At 40.1% G+C, this 20,115-nt stretch overlaps 1 protein-coding gene across 1 annotated transcript in view; it reads left to right on the forward strand.

Moving 5' to 3' along the window:
• The first annotated feature begins 359 nt into the window (after positions 1 to 359).
• Il13ra1 (interleukin 13 receptor subunit alpha 1) overlaps positions 360 to 20,115 on the forward strand; it is a 58,409-nt gene continuing 38,653 nt past the window's right edge. Inside the window, exons 1-4 of the mRNA XM_046420930.2 lie at positions 360 to 512; positions 11,956 to 12,095; positions 17,324 to 17,462; positions 19,241 to 19,361. Of these exons, the coding sequence (XP_046276886.1) occupies positions 434 to 512; positions 11,956 to 12,095; positions 17,324 to 17,462; positions 19,241 to 19,361 (479 nt within the window). The 5' untranslated portion in view covers positions 360 to 433. The remainder of the gene's footprint in view (positions 513 to 11,955; positions 12,096 to 17,323; positions 17,463 to 19,240; positions 19,362 to 20,115) is intronic.

Here is a 20,115-nt window from a genome sequence, read left to right on the forward strand (position 1 = left end):
ACAGTGCCCTAGTGTCCAGCAGGGCACAGCCCTTGGCACTTCTGAGGCCCCGCAAGTGCGCACCCAGCGGCTACGCCAGCCGGCACTGAATCCACGGCGCGGAGGGCGGGGGCTCGCAGGCTCTTGAGCTGGACCGCGACGTGGTCGAAGAAGTTGTGCTTGGTCAGAGATAGGACCTCGGAGACGGCGGGCTGTGGCCTGCAACAAGGCCAGGTGTCTGGAGCGCAGTGGGAGCCTCTGGAGCCGCCGGCGCCCCGCCCCCTCCGCCCGCCCTCGCCGGCTCGGGTTACCTGCGGCCGTGGGCGGGGCGGCCCTTCCCGTCTGCGCCGGCCCTCAGCCTCCAGGGCGGCGGAGCCGGGAAGTGGGAGAGGGAGCTAAGTAGGCGGAGACTGCCGAGGCTCCAGCCCCGCCGGGCTCCGAAGCAAGGGGCTGCATGGAGCGGCCGGCGCGGCTGTACGGGCTGTGGGCGCTGCTGCTCTGCGCCGGTGGCGGCAGGGGCGCCGCGCCCACAGGTGAGTGGGGCCCCTGGCCCGGGATGGAGGCTGGAGGGCTGGGGGTCGTAGGGGTCGCGGCCGAAAGTTCCGCGAGGGCACCGCGGGGCCGAGGGGTGCGTCGAGGCAGGCGCTGGGAGCTGCCCTCGCGTCGCCCCGCTTTCGGCGACCGCAACTCCCCGCGACGGCCGTCTGGGGTCCGTCGCTCACACTCAGTTCGAGGTGGGAGACCCAGAAGTGTCGGGGTTTTCCTGGGCGCGGTTGCTGTGGCAGCGGCAGCGGCAGAGCAGGGGGACGACGGCAGGCAGTCTCACTTCCCTTGAGCCTTCGAGAAGAGCCCAGGAGGCTAGCTCCCGGGGGCGGTACCTAAACATGCCTGTGGCTTTCCAAGTGAGCCCAGGAGGGGTTGAGGAAGCCGGAGATGGCAGGGACTGCGATCCAAGTCCGGGCGAGCCCGGAACTTCCCAGGATCTGCCCAGGGCGGCGCAGATCCTTACTATGGGAACGTGGCTTTTGGGGGGTGGAAGTTGACGGGAAGCTCTCAAGATCCCGATCCCTGTAGAAAAGGACGTGAGAGTCAGCCTTCTCTGGCATCTGAAATATCCGTAGGGGAAACCTGGAGCCCTATCTGGGCAGATCCTTCTCCCTTTAATAAATTTATGTTTTGGGATGATCTAGATATATGGAAAAGTTGCAAAGATTGTTCAGAAAGTTCCCCTATCCTTCTCAACCCTTTGCAGAAACTTTAGAATAATCAACACTGCAGAGTCGCTATGAAAATTAAAGATTAATGATGTATTCACGGACTATTCCTGGTATGAGTGGCCTTTGGGACATTTTGGGTAGCAATGGTAGCTCCAAATTTTATGGATTTTATTATTATATTGACACAAACATCAAGAATTTGCTTATTGCATTTTTACAAATGTGCTATGCTTTGAAACTCAAGTAAAAATGAGTCTGCTTTGTGCCAGGCAATGTTCTAAGGGGCTAAAGATGCCACAGTGAGCGAAATAGATCGAATTTTTGCCCTGCAGAGCTAATTTTTGCTCTGAGAAGGGGGGGAAAGTAAAATATATGGTATGTCAGATGACACTAAATACTGTGGGGGAAAAACAAGACAGGTCACAGGTTTGCCATTGTAAATTTTTCAGACTTTATTGAAAAAGCAGCATTTGAGTAGAGACCTGAGGGAGGCTTGAAGTATGACAGTGTGTGTGTTTTTCTTGTGATGCTAGGGGTAGAACCCAGGGCCTCATGGATGCCAAGCAAGTGCTCTACCACTGAGCTACATCCTCAACCTTTAATAATTATTGAACTTTCTGCCTTATTTAGTGATGAGCCAGGCTCTGAAAATTGACTTAGAACCTTAGAGGAACAAGCATAATCTTTTCCTCCAGAGTGTTTCTAGTTCAACTGGGAACAGGTTTCCACAAACAGGTGAGGAAATTGCAGGTCAGAGAAGGGAAGGGACTTGTCTAAGGTCACCCATATTATTAGTTTCCTGATATTCAACCTTGCCACTGCAGCACCCTCCCTCCTACAGAGCCCTTCCCACACACACCTGAAACAACACCTGGCCTTCTAGACAATACTGGCAACCCCCAAATTAATTTTGTCACGGTGATTTGTTGGTAACTTGTTTACTTAGAATACAGAAACTTTTTCTCTCCATTAGAAATATCAGTAGAATTTGCATTGAGGTATGGTGGCAAAAACATTAAATATCTCCAGTCATGAGACTTGGATTTTGGTAGTTATGACATTTACCAGCTGTGAGACTCTGAGTTAGTCATTTCCCCTTCCCTTGAATCATAGTTTTCTCATCAGTGAAATGCCAAGGTTGAAGTCCATAAGTTCGAACAGTTCTTGCATCTCTGAGCCTTTGAGTGTTTAAACATGATTAGGTTACCAGCTTAGTTTTAGTCTGGTTAGCTCAATAGCCCACTTTGTGGCAAGTCCTAATAAGAGGCAGCATTTATATAATATTTACTGTATGCCCAGCAATTTTCTAAGTGTTTTCTATTCCATTTCATCTTTACTGCCTAAACCGTAGGTGTTGTTACTAGTTCCATTTTGTATGTGAGGAAGCTGAGGCACAGTGAGGCTAAGACCCTTGCCCAAAAAAAGTGGAGAAGTGAGGCCTCTAACCCAAGCAGCCTGATTCTAGAGGCCATGCCCTTAACCCTTGTACTTAGTGTCCTTTTCAATAGAAGCGAGGGTAATCCTTAGTTGGCAGAGGAGCTGGTTGCTTTACAGGGCAGCAGGGCAGAACCAGTTGGGACCCGTGGAAGTATATGCAGACTATTCATTAAGAAGCAAATGATATATATATATATATATATATATATATATATATATATATATATATGAGACTGCTTTTTATTAAGGCTGAACTGTGTAATCCAAACAATAAATACTATAGGCATTCAGAACAGAGGAAACTGTGAGGGTCGATAGTTTTATGGAAGAGGTAATATTTAAGCTAGACCTCAAAGATAGGTGGAATTTGAGTATGTGAGAAGTGATTCCCAGTAGGAGGTGGTTAGCAGGAGCAGACCCAGAGGTGAAGGTAAGAGTGTTCCTTTGTGGTCAGTAAGGAGCCTAAGTTGGCAGGAGAGGGTATTGGCAAGGTCAGTCCAGACAGAAGAGCTTTATTTGCCTTTTTTTTGGGGGGGGGGTACTGGAGATTGAACCCAGGGGCACTTAACCACTGAACCACACCCCCAGCCCTTTTCATTTTGAGTCAGGGTCTCGCTAAGTTGCTGGTTTTAAATTCACAATCCTCCTGCCTCAGCATCCTGAACCACTGGGATTACAAGTGCGTGCCACTGTGCCCTGCTTTGTTTGCTCCTAAAGGCCCTGAACTGGACACAGCCCAAGGGAAATGACCCTGGAGGAAAAGCAAGCTGGAAGACTTGACTAGTTAGGGGAGCCACTGGAATGTAAGCTCTGTGGCAATTGGGGTTTGCAGGTCTCCATTGGAAAGATGTGCTCTGTACACGTCCAGTGCAGAACATGATTTCCTGGTGTCTTCCCCTACCTGGTGGGGCTCAACAGAGCATGTTATTGTGGTTGGGGTGATTAAGAAAGATGTTCAAGAAAAAAAAAATGGACAGGAATTGATGACTGAGTGTATGTGAGGAAAGGAGATGAATGACTCATATATGATTCTTGTGATGTCCTTAACTTTTCCCAAAATGTGCCAGCTCCTGTGTCTGGACAGGAGAAAGTCAAAGCTACCAGCTAAGCAAAATGCATTAAAGCTTAAAAAAGTATTGATTCTGTTAACTCTTACTTCACATAGGATGTGGTGCTAGATGACTGTAGACTCACTTGGGGTTTTCAATTTACCAGGAGGAGATACAAGGGTCGCTTCTTCCTTCCCTCTTCCGTTTCTGATTTCAGTGATCAATCTTCAAGAAATAATTGAGAGAGAGTAGATGCCTAAGGAAGGTACAAGGGATACTTCTTATGTCTCAAAGGCCATGGGTACATAATAATTTCACAGAAAACTGAAGCAACTATTTAGAACCATTATGTCTAGTCAAAAAGAAAGCAGGGCTGGGCATGTGGTGCATGCCTGTAATCCCAGTGGCTCTGGAGGCTGAGGCAGGAGAATTGTGAGTTCAAGGCCAGCCTCAGCAACTTAGTGAGGCCCTGAGCAACTTAGCAAGACCCTTTCTCTAAGTAAAATATTTAAAAAAGGCAGACAGCCACGTGCATTGGCGCATGCCTGTAATCCCAGCAGCTCAGGAGGCTAAGGCAGGAGGATCATGAGTTCAAAGCCAGCCTCAGCAATGGTAAGGTGCTAAGCAACTCAGTGAGACCCTGTCTCTAAATAAAACACAAAATGGGGCTGGGGATGTGGCTCAGTGGTTGAGTGCCCCTGAGTTCAATCCCCAGTACCTAAAAAAAAAAAAAAAATGCTGGGGATGTGGCTCCATAGTTAAGTGCCCCTGGATTCAGTTTGTGGTACAAAAAGCAAGCAATCAAGTAGCTAACACATAGTACTTGCTCTATGCAAGAATTGTTCTCAGCATTTTACCTATATTAACTCATTTAATCCTTCAGAAGCCCTTTTGCAATATGTTACTATTATCATTATCAAATAGATAAGAAAACTGAGGAATAGAGAGGTTAAGTAACTTGCCATTTACTAAGTTGCAGAGCGGGGATATGAACTTGGGCAGTCTGGCTCTTTCAAGTCTTTCCTTCTAATTACTGCACTATAGTGAAAGAACAATTAGAGATCTTTACAAAGAGTATTGTTACTGGTACCAATTCCTTGCTTCCCCAATGCTGAAGTATAACACCAGAGAAGCACGCTGGGGCAAGTGTAGAGTGGAAAGTGGAAGGCTTTATTAAAGGACAGCAGAAAGACTTCTCCAGGAGGAAGAAGGGGACCCAAAAGGCGGGATCCATGGAAGGGGGAGGGCTTCCCTTTTTTAGAGCTAAGGTCTTCTTTCAGCTTTCCCACACTCCTGTCCTTTGTTTTCCTTTATCTTGCAGTGATAGAATGCAGGTGGAAAGGCCCAAAATGTAGGAGTTAGGTGGACTGAAGGAGTAATCTGGGCAGGAAGGGCCTGGGGCAGCTTTTTGATTAGCAGTTCCCTGTTTGCTGGGAGTTGTTTCATTAACAGTTCCTTAGGATGGGCTCTGGGCTTTGGGGACATTAACATTTCAATTTTCCCAAGTGCTGCTCTGGTTTCTGGGACTCCAGTCTCTATAATAGCCTCTGCTTTATTTCTTACTGGATATTAGACCCGATTTACCTAACTACACTAACTACCTATCTTTAAATCTGGCTTCAGTATCATTACCACTTATTTATGTATATGTCTGAGTGTGTTATACACACATACACATATACACACAGTTCACATGGATTCATATACGTTTAAATATTTGATTGTATTTTAAGATTTATTTTTTTATACTGGGGTTTAACCCAGGGAGGCTTTACCACTGAGTGACATCCCAGCCCTTTTTTATTTTTATTTAGTTAATTTTTTTAGCTGTAGAGAGGGACACAATACATTTATTTATTTATGTGGTGCTGACGATTGAACACAGTGCCTCACATGTGCTGGGCAAGTGCTCTACCACTAAGATACAATCCCAATCTCCCAAGCCTTTTTTTATTTTTTATTTTGAAGTAGAGTTATACTCAGTTGCTTTAGGGCCTCACTAAGTTGCTATGGCTGGCCTTGAACTTGTGATCCTTTTGCCTCAGCCTCCAAAGTTGCTGGGATTGCAGGTGTGCACCATTGAACCCAGCTCAATTTTTTTATTGGGTAAAATAGAAGTGGTCCCCTACTTAATGATGATCTTGCCTGAAATTTTCAACTTTACAATGGTGTGAAATCAATACATATTAAAAAGAAACTGTATTTCAAGTTTTGAATTTTGATCTTTTTAATAAATTACATGAGATATTTAATATTTTATTATAAAATAGATTTTGTGTCAGCTGATTTTGTCCTAACTATAGACTAATGTAAGATTGCTGAGCACTTTTAAGGTAAACTAATCTAAACTATGATATTTGGCAGGTTAGGTGTATTTAAACACATTTTCTTTCCTTTTTTTAAAAAATAAGAGTCAGGTTTTTGCTATTTTGCCCAGACTGGTCTTGATCTTTTGGGTTCAAGTAATGCTCCTGCCTCAGCCTTCCAAGTGACTAGGACTACCAATGCAAGTGCCCAGCTTGTTTTCTGTTTTTATTATTATTATTATTTTTACACTAGTCATCCTAATGGGTACAAAGTGGTATCTCATTATAGTTTTGAATGGCATTTCCCTAAATGTTAGATATTGTGAGCATTTTCATGTGCTTTTGACCATTTCTATATCCTGTTTGGTGAAATGTCTATTCAGGTCCTCTGCCTCTTTTTTGGGGGGGAAGGGGCGGGTACCGAGGATTGAACTCAGGGGCACTTGATCACTTAGCCACATACCCAGCCCTATTTTGTATTTTATTTAAAGACAAGGTCTCAATAAGTTACTTACTTAACACCTCTCTTTTGCTGAGGCTGGCTTTGAACTTGCGATCCTCCTGCCTCAGCCTCCTGAGCTTCTGGGATTCCAGGCTTGCACCACCACACCCAGTCTTTGCCTCTTTTATTGAGGTTTTTTTTTTTTTCTTTGTTGTTGAGTTTTTAGAATTCTCTCTATATTCTGGATATGAACCCCTTATCATATAAGATTGATAACTATTTTCCCCCATTCTTTGTGTTGCTTTTAGACTATGTTGATATTGCCATTCTATACACAATTTTTAAAAAATTTTCACAAATTTCAGCTTGTTAATTATTTTTGTTATCTGTGTCCTTAGTGTCCTATCAAAGAAATCAGTGCCAGATCCAGTGACATGAAGCTTTTGTCTCACATTTTCTTCTGAGAGTTTTAGATATCATATTTAGGTCTTTGATCCATTGTGAGTTCATTTTGTACGTAAGATCTACCTTCTTTCTTTCACATGTGGATATCCAGTATTCCCAGCATCATTTGTTAAGACTGCCCTTTCCGAGGAGTGTTCATTTGGCACCCTTGTTAAAAATCATTTGGACATATATGTGATAGTTTATTTTCATGTTTTCTATTTTATTCGATTGTTCTGTATGTCTTTTTGAAAGGACCATGCTGATTATTGATTATTATAGCTTTTTAATAAGTTTTGAAATCAGAAGTATGAGTCTTCCAGCTTTGTTCTTCCTTTTCAAAATCATTCTGGCTATTCAGGTTCTCTTGAGGTCCTGTATGAATTCTTTTTTTCAAATTTGTTTTAATTAGTTACACATGACAGTACAATGACCTTGACATATCATACATTTGAATCAGATGAGATATAATTTCTCATTTTTTCTGTGTGTACAGGTTGCAGAATCACATTGGTCATGCAGTCACGTATATACACACAGCAATAATAATGTCTATTTCATTCTACTGTCTTTCCTATCGCCCCTTCCCCTCCCCTCCCCTCCCATCACTTCTCTCTACCCAATCTAATGTGACACACTTCTTTTTTTTTTTCTTTTTCTTCACATCGTCAAACATGTATTCTGTATAATGATGAGGGTCTCCTTCCATCTTCCGTGCAATTCCCCTTCTCCCACCCTTTCCCTCCCACCTCTCTTCCCTATTTAGTGATAATCTTCTTCTCATGCTCTTCCTCCCTACCCCATTTTGAGTCACACCCCCCCCCCTTATATCAGGAAGACATTTGGCATTTGCTTTTTAGGGATTGGCAAACTTCACTTAGCATAATCTGCTCTAATGCCATCCATTTCCCTGCAAATGCCATGATCTTGTTATTTTTTAGTGTTGAGTAATATTCCATTGAGTATATATGACACATTTTTTTAATCCATTTATCCATTGATCAGCATCTAGGTTGGTTCCACAGTCTAGCTATTGTGAATTGTGCTGCTATAAACATTGATGTGGCTATGTCCCTGTAGTATGCTGTTTTTAGGTCTTTTGGGTATAGTCTGAGAAGAGGAATAGCTGGGTCAAATGGTGGTTCCATTCCCAGATTTCCAAGGAATCTCCATATTGCTTTCCAAATCGGCCGCACCATTTTGCAGTCCCACCAGCAATGTATGAGTGTACCTTTTTCCCTGCATCCTCGCCAGCACTTGTTATTGTTTTACTTCATAATGGCTGCCATTCTTACTGGAGTGAGATGGTATCTTGGCCATATTACCAAAAGCACTTTACAAATTCAATGCAATTCCAATCAAAATCTCCATGACGTTCCTCCCAGAAATAGAAAAAGCAATTATGAAATTCATCTGGAAAAATAAGAGACCCAGAATAGCTAAAGCAATTCTAAGCAGGAAGAGTGAAACAGGTGGTATCACTATACCAGATTTTAAACTATACTACAGAGCAATAGTAACAAAAACAGCATGGTACTGACACCAAAACAGGCGGGTAGACCAATGGTACAGAATAGAGGACACAGAGACCAACCCACGAAATGACAACTACCTTATATTAGACAAAGGTGCTAAAAACATGCAATGGAGAAAGGATAGCATCTTCAACAAATGGTGCTGGGAAAACTGGAAATCCATATGCAACAAAATGAAATTGAATCCCTTTCTCTCACCTTGCACAAAAGTTAACTCAAAATGGATCAAGGAGCTAGGAATCAAACCAGAGACTCTGCGTCTAATAGAAGAAAAAGTTGGCCCTAATCTCCATCACATGGGGGCAGGCCCCAAATTCCTTCATAAGACACCTAAAGCACAAGAGTTAAAATCAAGAATCAACAAATGGGACGAATTCAAACTAAAAAGTTTTTTTCTCAGCAAGAGAAACAATAAGAGAGGTAAATAGGGAGCCTACATCCTGGGAACAAATATTTACCCCTCACACTTCAGATAGAGCTCTAATCTCCAGAGTATACAAAGAACTCAAAAAGTTAAACAACAAAAAAGCAAATAACCCAATCAACAAATGGGCCAAGGACCTAAACAGAAACTTCTCAGAAGAGGATATACAATCAATCAACAAGTACATGAAAAAATGCTCACCATCTCTAGCAGTCAGAGAAATGCAAATTAAAACTGTATGAATTCTAGGATGGGTTTTTCTATTTTTGCAGAAAATAGCACTGGGCAGAGCTCTACCACTGAGTCACCTACCCAGCCCATGCCATATGGAATTTTGAGAAATATTGCATTGAATCTTGAGGTCACTTTAGATAGAATTGACATCTTAATAATATTAAGTTTTGTAATACATGGACATGAGATATGTTTCTATTAATTTGCATCTTCTACAATTTCTTTCATAAATGTTTTATAGTTTTTATTATACAAACCTTTGACCTAGTTTATTAAGTTAATTACTAAGTATTTTATTCATTCTGATGCTATTGTACATGGAACTGTTTTTGTAATTTCCTTTTCCTGAGGTTTATTGTTAGTTTATAGAAATATGACTGATTTTTGTGTGGTGACTTTGTATCCTGATACATAGTGGAATTAATTTATCAGTTCTAACAGTTTTTTTGATATCTCTAAGGTTTTCCACATGTAAGATCATGCCATCTTCAAAGGCATATTTTGCCTTTTCACAACAGGAAATTATTTATTTATTTACTTTGTTTCTAATTGCTCTGGTTAGAAATTCCAGGAATATGTTGAATAAAAGTGGCATCTTTGTCTTCTTCCTGGTCTTAGAAAAAGCTTTCAGTCTTTCACCAGCGAATGTAATGTTTGCTTCAGTTTTTTCATATGTAGCTTTATTATTGTGAAGTACTTTCTTTGTATTCGTAGCTTGTTGAGTATTTTTATAATGAAAGTTTTTTTGGGGGAGGTACTGGGTATTGAATCCAGGGGTGCTCAACAGCTGAGCCATCTATCCAGGAGTTTTTATTTTTTATTTAGAGACAGGGTCTCACTAAGTTGCTTAGGGGCTCGCTAAATTGCTGAGGCTGGCTTTGAACTCACAATCCTCCTGTCTCAGCCTCCTGACCCACTGGATTACAGGCATGTGCCACCGTGCTTGGCTTTTTCTTATTTTTCTATTCCTTCTTTCATTTGTGTCTGCTGTAATCTTCATCATTTTCTTCCTCTTCATAAGTCTGGATTCAGTTTGATAAAGTATTGTAACTATAGTCCTTAATTAATTATAATTCAATTTACCACTTTAGAAAATTTGGGAGGATTTTTTTTAATGAGTCTAACAAATTTTATTTTGGATCCTTTTTTGGTAGTTCTGGAGGTGGAACCCAGACTCTTGCTCATGCTGGGCAAGTGCTCCACCATTGACCTGCACTCCAACCATATTTTGGAATAATTTTTGATTTACACAAGAGTTGGAAAGATTGGACAGAACATTCCACCCAGTTTTGGGGGAATGACATTGATAGCCCTGGTTTTAGGAGTTCTCAGGAATGTTTGAAAATGTGTTTCATGGCTTCTTCTCTTTCCCTCTTCAGATTAGTCAAAGCTCTAGTTCCAGCTGCTTAGTGTCAGACCTCAGGGGAACAAGTAGGGCTGCTAAATCTTTTTCTCAGTACTTCTTTGGAAAAGCTATAAAAACAACAAAAAACAATAAACAGATCATGTTAGAGAGCACAATTGAAGACAAACTTCTTAAATCCACTGGCAGAAATGCTGAGACTGAACTATTACTAAGTGAGATATAAATCCCAAGTTCAGGGAACCCCAAATCTCTGCATGAGAACAATTCAGAAATGCTAGTATTTAAGAATATGCTCAGCCAGGCACAGTGGTGCACACCTGTAATCCCAGCAGCTCAGGAGGCTGAGGCAGGAAGTTCATGAGTTCAAAGCCAGCCTCAGCAAAAGCAAGGTGCTAAGCAACTCAGTGAGACCCTGTCTCTAAATAAAATACAAAATAGGGCTGGGGATGTGGCTCAGTGGTTGAGTGCTCCTGAGTTCAGTCCCCAATAACAATAAAAAAAAGAATATACACTTCTTTATGTCAAGTACAATTGGCCCTCTTTTCTCAAAGGGTCCCGTATTTGTGGGTCAAACAACCATAAATTGAAAATATTTGAAAAAAATTGTGTCTGCTGAACATTTACAGACTCTCTTTCTTGTATTATTCCCTAAACAATAGAGTATAACAACTATCTATGTATCAGTTACATTGTATTAGGTATTATAAGTAATCCAGAGATCATTTAAAGCAGAAGTAAGGATGTGCATAGGTTATAGGCAAATACTACTCCATTTTGTGTAAGGGACTTGAGCATCTAAAGATTTTTGGTTTCCACAGGTGGAACCAAATTCCCTTGGATACTAAGGGAGGACTGTAGTTAAGAACATGATGGAACCACGTTTTCCAGGTTGCAATCCCAGCTCTGCCATTTACTAACCGTGGGCTATGGGACAAGTGACTAAACCTCCCTGTGCCTCAGTCATGTCATCTTTTTGGGAGGGAAGGGGTTAGTGGGATGTGAACTCAGGGGTACTGGACCAGTGAGCCACATCCCTAGTCCTATTTTGTATTTTATTTAGAGACAGGGTCTCACCAAGTTGCTTAGCACCTTGCTTTTGCTGAGTCTGGGAATACAGGAGTGCACCACCGTGCCCAGCAGTCATGTCATCTTTTTTTTTTTTTAATTTTTTTAGTTGTAAATGGACACAATATCTTTATTTATTTTTATGTGGTGCTGAGGATCAAACCCAGTGCCTCACACATGCAAGGCAGGTACTCTACCACTGAGCTACAGCCCCAGCCCCCAGTCATGTCGTTTTTAACATTAAGCTAATAGAAGTCCCTATCTCAAAGGTTGTTATGAGGATTAAATGGATTAACTGTGTGTGCAGTGTTTCCAACAATGCCTAAGTCAGTAAATGCTAGATATTGTTAACTCAGCTGTTATTATTTTTGGCTTTTAGGAAGTGGGAGAACAGACCACATGAACCATTAAAAATACTGGTATTGATACATTTCTTTTATGTGCTTGATTTGAACAGAAACTCAGCCACCTGTGACGAATTTGAGTGTCTCTGTTGAAAACCTCTGCACAGTAATATGGACATGGAATCCTCCAGAGGGAGCCAGTCCAAATTGTAGTCTAAGGTATTTCAGTCATTTTGGTGACAAACAGGACAAGGTAAGTTTCCTGGAACATACTGCATTATTGAGGTAAAGTGAACACTATGTATTGGGAGCCAAGAATAAGTCAAATTCTAATCTTACTTCAAACTGGGAGCTTTATTTTGGGTTGTAGCCAAATTTCAAGAATTTTAACCAGCTATTGACAAAACTGAACTTTTAAAAACTATTTATGTTATTATTAAAATTTGTTTTTACCTGTCAACTTGCATCTATGTAACACTTTCAGTTTTTCCAGGAACTTTCATATTTACCATCCAGTACAGATAGATATGCAAGAACTTTGTGGTCTACAGTAGGTGGCCATATAGAACGTGAAAATTTACGATGTCAAGTGTGTTTGAGCAGAAAGTTTCTTGATGTTTGAAGAAAACTTTACACTTTTCCAGTCAAATGTAGTCAACTGATTTAAGTAAATTGGTATTAACATGGTTGGATAATTACAGGGTCTTTATGATAATCTTATTCAATTGTTACATCAAACTATATCTATAGCTATTTTAATTGTAGATGGACACAATACCTTTATTTTATTTATTTATTTTTATGTGGTGCTGAGGATCGAACCCAATGCCTCACATGTGGAAGGCAAATAAATGCTCCACCGCTGAGCTACAATCCCAGCCCTTCTTTATACCTTCTTTCAGTATGTATATGTTTGTAATGGGAAAAGGGTATTCGGGGTTATATTTGTCCAGGATTTTGAGGAGGCTGATATAGTGAGTTATGAAATCATTATTCTGAAGCAGCTTTGGTGGTGGGATGAGTCAAACTAAATTTAGTTGGCACACTACTCTTAACTGACTTAGCTGGTAAGTGATTTAACCTCTCTGAGCCTTAGTATCCTGTGTGTCAAAGGGGACCCCACTCACTTCCCTGGCTTGTTGGCTTGTAACAAATAATGTATGTGAAAGTTGAATAGTGATTGGAACAGGGAAGTTTCCAGAGGGAAATTTGCTTTCCTCTCCCTTCTCTGCTGAGGTGTTAATTATGGCTTAGGTATTAATTGAGGCTTGTCAGGAGTATTTATGTATGATTGATTAAGTGGAATGAACTCAGGGGTACTTTCACCAGCCCTTTTAATTTTATTTTGAGATACATGCAGCCATCTCACCTGGCTAGAAATATTGCTTTCTGCTTTTTTTTTTATATTGGATATTGAATCCAGAGGTACTTTACCACTGAGCCTTATCCTTAGCTGCCTACCCCACTTTTGAGTCAGGGTCTTGCTAAGTTGCTTAGAGCTTCACTAAATTGCTTAGAGCCTCACTAAGTTGCTTGAACTTGTGATCCTTGCCTCAGCTTCCTGTGTCATTGGGATTACAGGTGTGTGCCACTGTGCCTGGCAGTATTTGCATTTTAGAAGAGGTCCTCTAATAGGCTTAAAGCCTGGTGATAATTCTAGTAGTGAAACTCAAGTTCCCATTGACTTCTTCTTATTCTTAAGAAAGAGCCTTAAACATTTGAAATCTTAGTGCTTGTTTTGGTAGTTCAGCCTTGAGAAATTCAGGAAAAGAATTGCCTTTGTGTGTGAACCCATGGTCACATAAGTATCTAAGTGGCACTCTGAGGAGAGTCAGGTCCCTTTTGTTAACTTGTCAAGGATCAGTTAGGTAAATATGCTGATATTCTAGCCCAGAAATTAAGTGTACTTAGAAAAATTTAGACTTGAAAGTCTAAGCTTTAAGAGACAGTGCAATTAAACAGAATTGAGTTTGAAAATTTGTCTCTTTCCCTTTCAAGCTGTGTGACCTTGGGAAGTCACTTCACCTCCCTGAGTCTTCATTTCCTTTTTTTTGTTTTGTTTTGTTTTAAATATGAGGTGTGGCTGAGGATTTCATGTTCATTAAAGGAAAATAGGTTTGTCATGTATGGGACACAGTTTGTGTTCAAGTAATTGTTAGCTATTATTATTACTATTGTTAGGTTGAAACGTGCAAAATTGCTACTATTATAGCACAAAAATGGTTGAATGTTGACAGTATTATATAATTCAGCCTAATATTATCATTTAATTTTGTTCCTTCTACTTCACTTCTGAAGACACAAGATGGAGACCATAAAGGGTGACCTCTGCCTGAGTCCTTGTTTATTTTAACCATTTGAAAGTTTAATATTTATCAATCCTTTAGTTGTGATAAATGCAGATTATTCTTTCCAATCAGTAATGGGGGATTTCCTGTCTACCTATTGAAGTTTACTGTGCCAAAGCTGAAAATGAATGGCAGGGGTAATTTTCCTCTCTCCTTTCTGTCATTTGTATACAGCATTAATATCATAGATAAGAGATGGGTGTATATACCTTTGAAACATTGAAGCAGTGGCATTAGCATGGTTAGTACATGGGTTAGGGGGCTTATGCAGTGTCCAGTGGTCCCAAGTTGTTAAGTGAGATAAACTCTGGAGGTCATTTTCAATCTTCAGATAGTAGGCTTATCAGTCAATGTCTATTAATTCCCTAATCTGAAAAGTAGAAGAGGCATCTGGCATCAGATTTTAGTTATCTTTCATCACTAAGAGATAGGCAAGTCCCACTGGGTGAGTTAATCAAAAAGTCCCTTCTGTCCAGGCATCTAGAGAGGCAGAAGCTGCAACTGACTCCATTTCTTTCTGAGAAAGGAAATTTGGAGTTGAGAAGATGCAATCTAGCCAAGTGAACATTGGTCCAGACAAATGAGTTCAGGACTCTGGTCTTGGTTTTTGATAAATTTTCAAAGGATGCCAGATTCCCTGAGGGGTGGAGAATAATACAGCAGCTACCAGTGGAATGATTCACCAAAGCCGAAAGTCACGTGGGAGCACTCACACATATCTCATTAAGATCTGATGGGAGGAATCTAGTCCTGTAATGAAGAGAGATATGCCTGACTTGGCAATAATTAATAATCAGAGTTCCTATTTTTTTTGGTAATACTATGGATCAATCACAGGGGTGCTTTATCACTGAGCTACACTTCCAGCCCTTTTTATTTTTATTTTGAGACAGGGTCTTGCTGAGTTCTCCAGTCTGGCCTTGAACTTGTCATATTCCTGCCTCAGCCTCCTGAATGGCTGAGATTACAGGTGTGCACCACAGTGCCCAGCCACAGTTCCTACATTATTCATATCAATTTAACATTATTTACCTTGAACTCTCAAATGCTTTAAAAACATTATTATTTTTTAAAAAAATGTTTCCTCCTAGTATCCATTTTCTAAATTATCTTATTATTCATATGCCTAAAAGATAAGATTCAGATATAGGTACTAAAGCATTTTTAAAAAATCTAAATTTCATTATAATAAAAATCTCTGTGTAATAAAACTCCTCAGCCCTCTAACTGAAACAATATCTAATATAATAAGAGAACGGTGATTTTTTAATGATGATTCTAATTTATGGTGTTTTTAAATTCCTGGAAATTTTTTTTTTTTTTTTTGTGACGCAGGAGCTTGAACCCAGGGCTTCACACCTGCTAGACAAGCACTCTACCACTGAGCTACACCCCAGTTCTAATTTATGGTATCTGATGGTACATTTTCCCCTGGTATCCTCAAAGGGCAAATACAGATTCCAAACAAGAATTATCAAGGATCATTGAGTCACTGTGATTCATTTAGGGGTAGATAGGACTTGTGTTCAGTAAATTGTGAGGTTAGTGAAATTTTCATGCAAAGCCTTCCTGTTACCTTACCGTGATGCTGGGAGTTGGTCTTCAGTTTCACAAGCCCAGAAACCTCATTTCCTCAGCACCCATTCATCTCTCAAGGTACAATTCCTTACTTTGCTTTGAAAACTAAAATGATGAAGCATTCTAGAAAGACTTCTGTCAGCATAACTGGTGTGTTCCATCCTGGTAGGCAGAGCCTATATGGGAAGCCAAATGATAAGTAGGTTTCTTGGCAAGGAATCAGGAATTTGTTGTGAAAATGTACTTTGCTAAGAATAGCTTGAGGCCCCACTGAGGGTAAGCAGAGCTTTGCTGGCTACTCGATGTCCACATAGCAAAGTCACCCTCTCTTTCCTCCCAGCCAGAATTTTGCTCAAAGATACTTCTTTTTCCAGGCGGACCAACTTCCCTGTTTATAGTGCTGTCTTGACTGAGCCTAAGAACTATTCTGTCTCTGTAAAATGATGTTTCTCATGTCTTTGCTATGGTTTATTTCTTGTTGATTTACCAGCTACTTCTTAGCAGGTATCCTTATGTCCAGGTTTTGGAGGTGTCTGCAGTTCCTTTCTTGCTTAGCTGGCATCAAGCATGTGAAATGTTAGAATAGCTGTTTGGGGTGGTAGATTGAGCTAGTTGGAACCAATTTTCCCCTTCATGGTCATCAACACATTATAAAAGGAAATACTATCTGAAACTTGAGTCAGAAACTTGCAAAACAGGAAGCTCGCTCCTTGGAGCTCTGATTAAAAGCAGCTCCATTCTTAATCCAACTCCGTCACCTTTGGAAATGTTAATTTTCCAGAGTCATTTAATTTCATTATTCTTAATCATAATAACTGAACTTGTGACTTATGTCTTTAAGATATCTATAAGTTGACTTTTGTGGTTCCACAAATCTCATCTACTTTTTAGAGTAAGAGTGTATATACTCAGTGCACATAGTGACTCTTGAAATTTATATGCATGTGGAGGATGGTCACAATAATCAAACAGTACAGAAAAGGGTTTAATGAAAACCATTTCTTTGGCTTTCAACCCCTAGAGATAACCAAAATTACCAGATTCTTAAAGTGATCCTTTTTTACTGATCTTGATGGTATCTTCTTGAAATTGAATTTTGATAATCATATTGTGTTTCCTTTAAAGTGGTTTTTGGCAGCTGATGTGTTAGCATGGTAGGTTTGTGAATAAACATCATGATGTTGACACTTGTAAAATGTGGAAAATTGTCTTTAATCCACACCAGGCTTTGTCACTGGTGGCACAACTTACATTTGGTGCCGGATTGTTTGTTGTGGGATGGATGGCTGTCGTGTGTCTTGCAGGATATTTAACCTTAACCTCTATCCTCTAGATGCTAGTAGTTCCCTACCTTCCAAGTTATGAATGTCTAGATATTACTGACTTTCTCCAGGGATGGCAAGAAAACAAAACTATTCCCAATTGAGGATCACTGATCTACACCATTTGACAACTTACCATTTCAAAAACATTTGGGCATGCTCGTTTAATTTTTTAAGCGCATTTTTGTGTATTTGCTTCATCAATGCTTTTTTTTTTAACTTTCTAACCTTAGATTATTGCTCCAGAAACACATCGTTCAAAGGAAGTACCCCTAAATGAGAGGATTTGTCTGCAAGTGGGGTCCCAGTGTAGCACCAATGAAAGTGAGAAGCCCAGCATTTTGGTGGAAAAGTGCATTTCACCCCCTGAAGGTAACTGAAAAAGCACTCTCTCTGTGTTTAGAGATTAAATCCAAATTCAGGATGTTTTAAGGGAAGAATGTTAAAAAGGAAAAATAAGCATGTTGGCTTAGCTTCAGTACATACTAGCCCTAGGAAAAACTGTTAAGTAATGAGGTTGATCATTGTCCCCCACTCTCACATTACCTAATATTCTTCCAGCTCTTATGTTGCTTACTGATAAGAGCAGGGCTACGGGATACTAGCTGTCTTAGGTTTAAATCCCAACTGTCACTTATCACAGTAAAAGTATGATCTGAGGCAGATTCCTTAGCCCCTCTACACCTCAATTTTTTCATCTGTAAAATGGGGATGATGGTGGTAGCTGTCTCTTAAGATTATTGAGGGGATTATCTAAGTCAATATACATAAGGTACTTAGAATGATCCCTGGCAAGAGCAAATGCTATACATATATGATCTTCCTTTTCTTTTTTTTTATACCTGGGATTGAACCCAGGGGCACTTAACCATGAGCTACATCTCCAGCCCCTTTTATTTTTTATTTTGAGACAGTCTCTTGCTAATTTGCTTGCTGAGGCTGGCCTTGAATTTGTAATCCTCCTATCTGAGCCTCCCAAGCCTCTGGGATTACAGATATGCACCACCATGCCTGGCCAAATGTTATTTCTTAATATTATGTTGTCCTTTGGTTGGGTAGGGAAGGGCCTTATTTTCCACCTCCAAACCTTAGCACTGCATATCCTACCTGCCTTGCATTGATCAAAACCTATGAAATGCTATTTATAAAGTTATAAAATTCAGGACTGCCAAGAGATTGGAAGCATGGTTTAAGATAACTTACTTGCTCTGTTCACATTTCTTTAGGAGTTTAATAATCTGAGAAAAAGTTATATTATGACATAAAATGGTTGATGATGGCTTGGTGCAGTACTCCTTCAAGGATTATTAAGGGAAACAAGTTTATTTATTTATTTTTTGGGGGTACTGGGGATTGAACCCAGGGGTGCTTAACTACTGAGCCATATCCCCAGCCCTTTTTTGTATTTTATTTAGAGACAGGGTCTTGCTAAGTTGCTGAGGCTGGCCTTAAACCTGTGATCCTCCTGCCTTAGCATCCTGTGTTGCTGGGATTATAGGCATGCACCACCACACTCAGCTACAGATTTATACTTTAACTAAAATAACTTAATGAAGATAGAGATTTCAGTTCAGAAAGATTTTTGTGCTCCTAAAGGCATAACACAACATAAGTAACTGTTAAAGATTGTTTATCTATTCAGAACTATTTCAGGAGGAATATTCTTTACTTTTAAAAATAGTATTGATCAAAAAGCAGGAAGGTATACTATACCTCAGTAAAGTGTTTTTCAATGTAGGGTTGGGGCTAGGGATGTAACTCAGTGGTACAGCATGTGGTTAGCATGCGTAAGACCCAGGGTTCCATCCTGAGCACACAAATAATTAATAAATAATTAATAAATAAGTAAGTAAATAAATAAATAAGGACTGTTGTATTTTTATATTAATTTACGAATAGTCTTTGCGTATGATTGAAATATTATTTGGCCTTTAAACCTCTCTCTCCAGTTAGAGGTAGAAGAGTTTTCTTTGTGTCAGGAGGTGAAAAACAAGGTTGCAAACCTTAGATTTGGATTTTGGCCATCTGGATGATTTCTGGGTAAAATGGGATGAGAGATTCTGGTAAAGCAGCTTGAACATCCTCCGCCAACCACCATGCTACAGAACAATTGGCAAGCAGGGTCCTAAATTCTTACCTGGTTTTTCTAGGTGATCCTGAGTCTGCTGTAACGGAGCTCCAATGCGTTTGGCACAACCTGAGCTACATGAAGTGTTCATGGCTTCCTGGAAGGAATACAAGTCCTGACACTAACTATACTCTTTACTATTGGTGAGTATGTATATACAGTAGAGTTACTGGAGGACTGACTATGATTGCATAGGGAACCTTTTGATTCAACCTAGTTTTTTTAAAAAAAGGAACAGCCTATTATTCTCTACAAAGGCAAGGAGGAGGGCACTTTACTTCAGTGGAAAATGCATCTGCTTTGTGTGTCTTCTTTAAAAAAATGCTTCCTAGTATGTTCACATAGCTGTATATTCATCACCTTAATCAATTTTAAAGTACTTTCTACCTGATCCCATGAGTACTCGACTCTCTTTCTTCTCACCCCTCCCAACCCCTGGGAACTACTCATCTATTTTCTGTCTCTATAGATTTGTCTATTCTGGACATTTAATACAAATGGAATCATGTAATGTGGGGACTTTTGAGACTGGCTTCTTTCACTAGGCACAGTGTTTTCAAGGTTCATCTGTGTTGTAGGATGTATCAGAATATCATCACATTTTATTGCTAAATAATATGCTATTGTAGGGATATACTATGTTTTCTTTATCTGTTCATCAGTTGATGGACATTGGGTTGTTTTCTGCTGTTTGCTGTTGTGAATAATGTTGCTATAAACATTCATGCACAACTATTTATGTGAACCTATGTTTTCACTTCTTTAGGAGTACCCATGAGTAGAATTGCCGAACTGAATGCTAACTATGTTTAATTCTTTAATGAAGGCTGATTTTTCTTGACATTATTGAAAATATCAACAAGTCAAAAAAAAAAAAAAACACCTTTCTACTTTTAA

The sequence above is a fragment of the Marmota monax genome, unplaced genomic scaffold (assembly GCF_021218885.2).
Source record: "Marmota monax isolate L192 unplaced genomic scaffold, Marmota_monax_Labrador192_F-V1.1 WCK01_AAM20220418_F8-fsc00155, whole genome shotgun sequence".
Classification (NCBI taxonomy): domain Eukaryota; kingdom Metazoa; phylum Chordata; class Mammalia; order Rodentia; family Sciuridae; genus Marmota; species Marmota monax.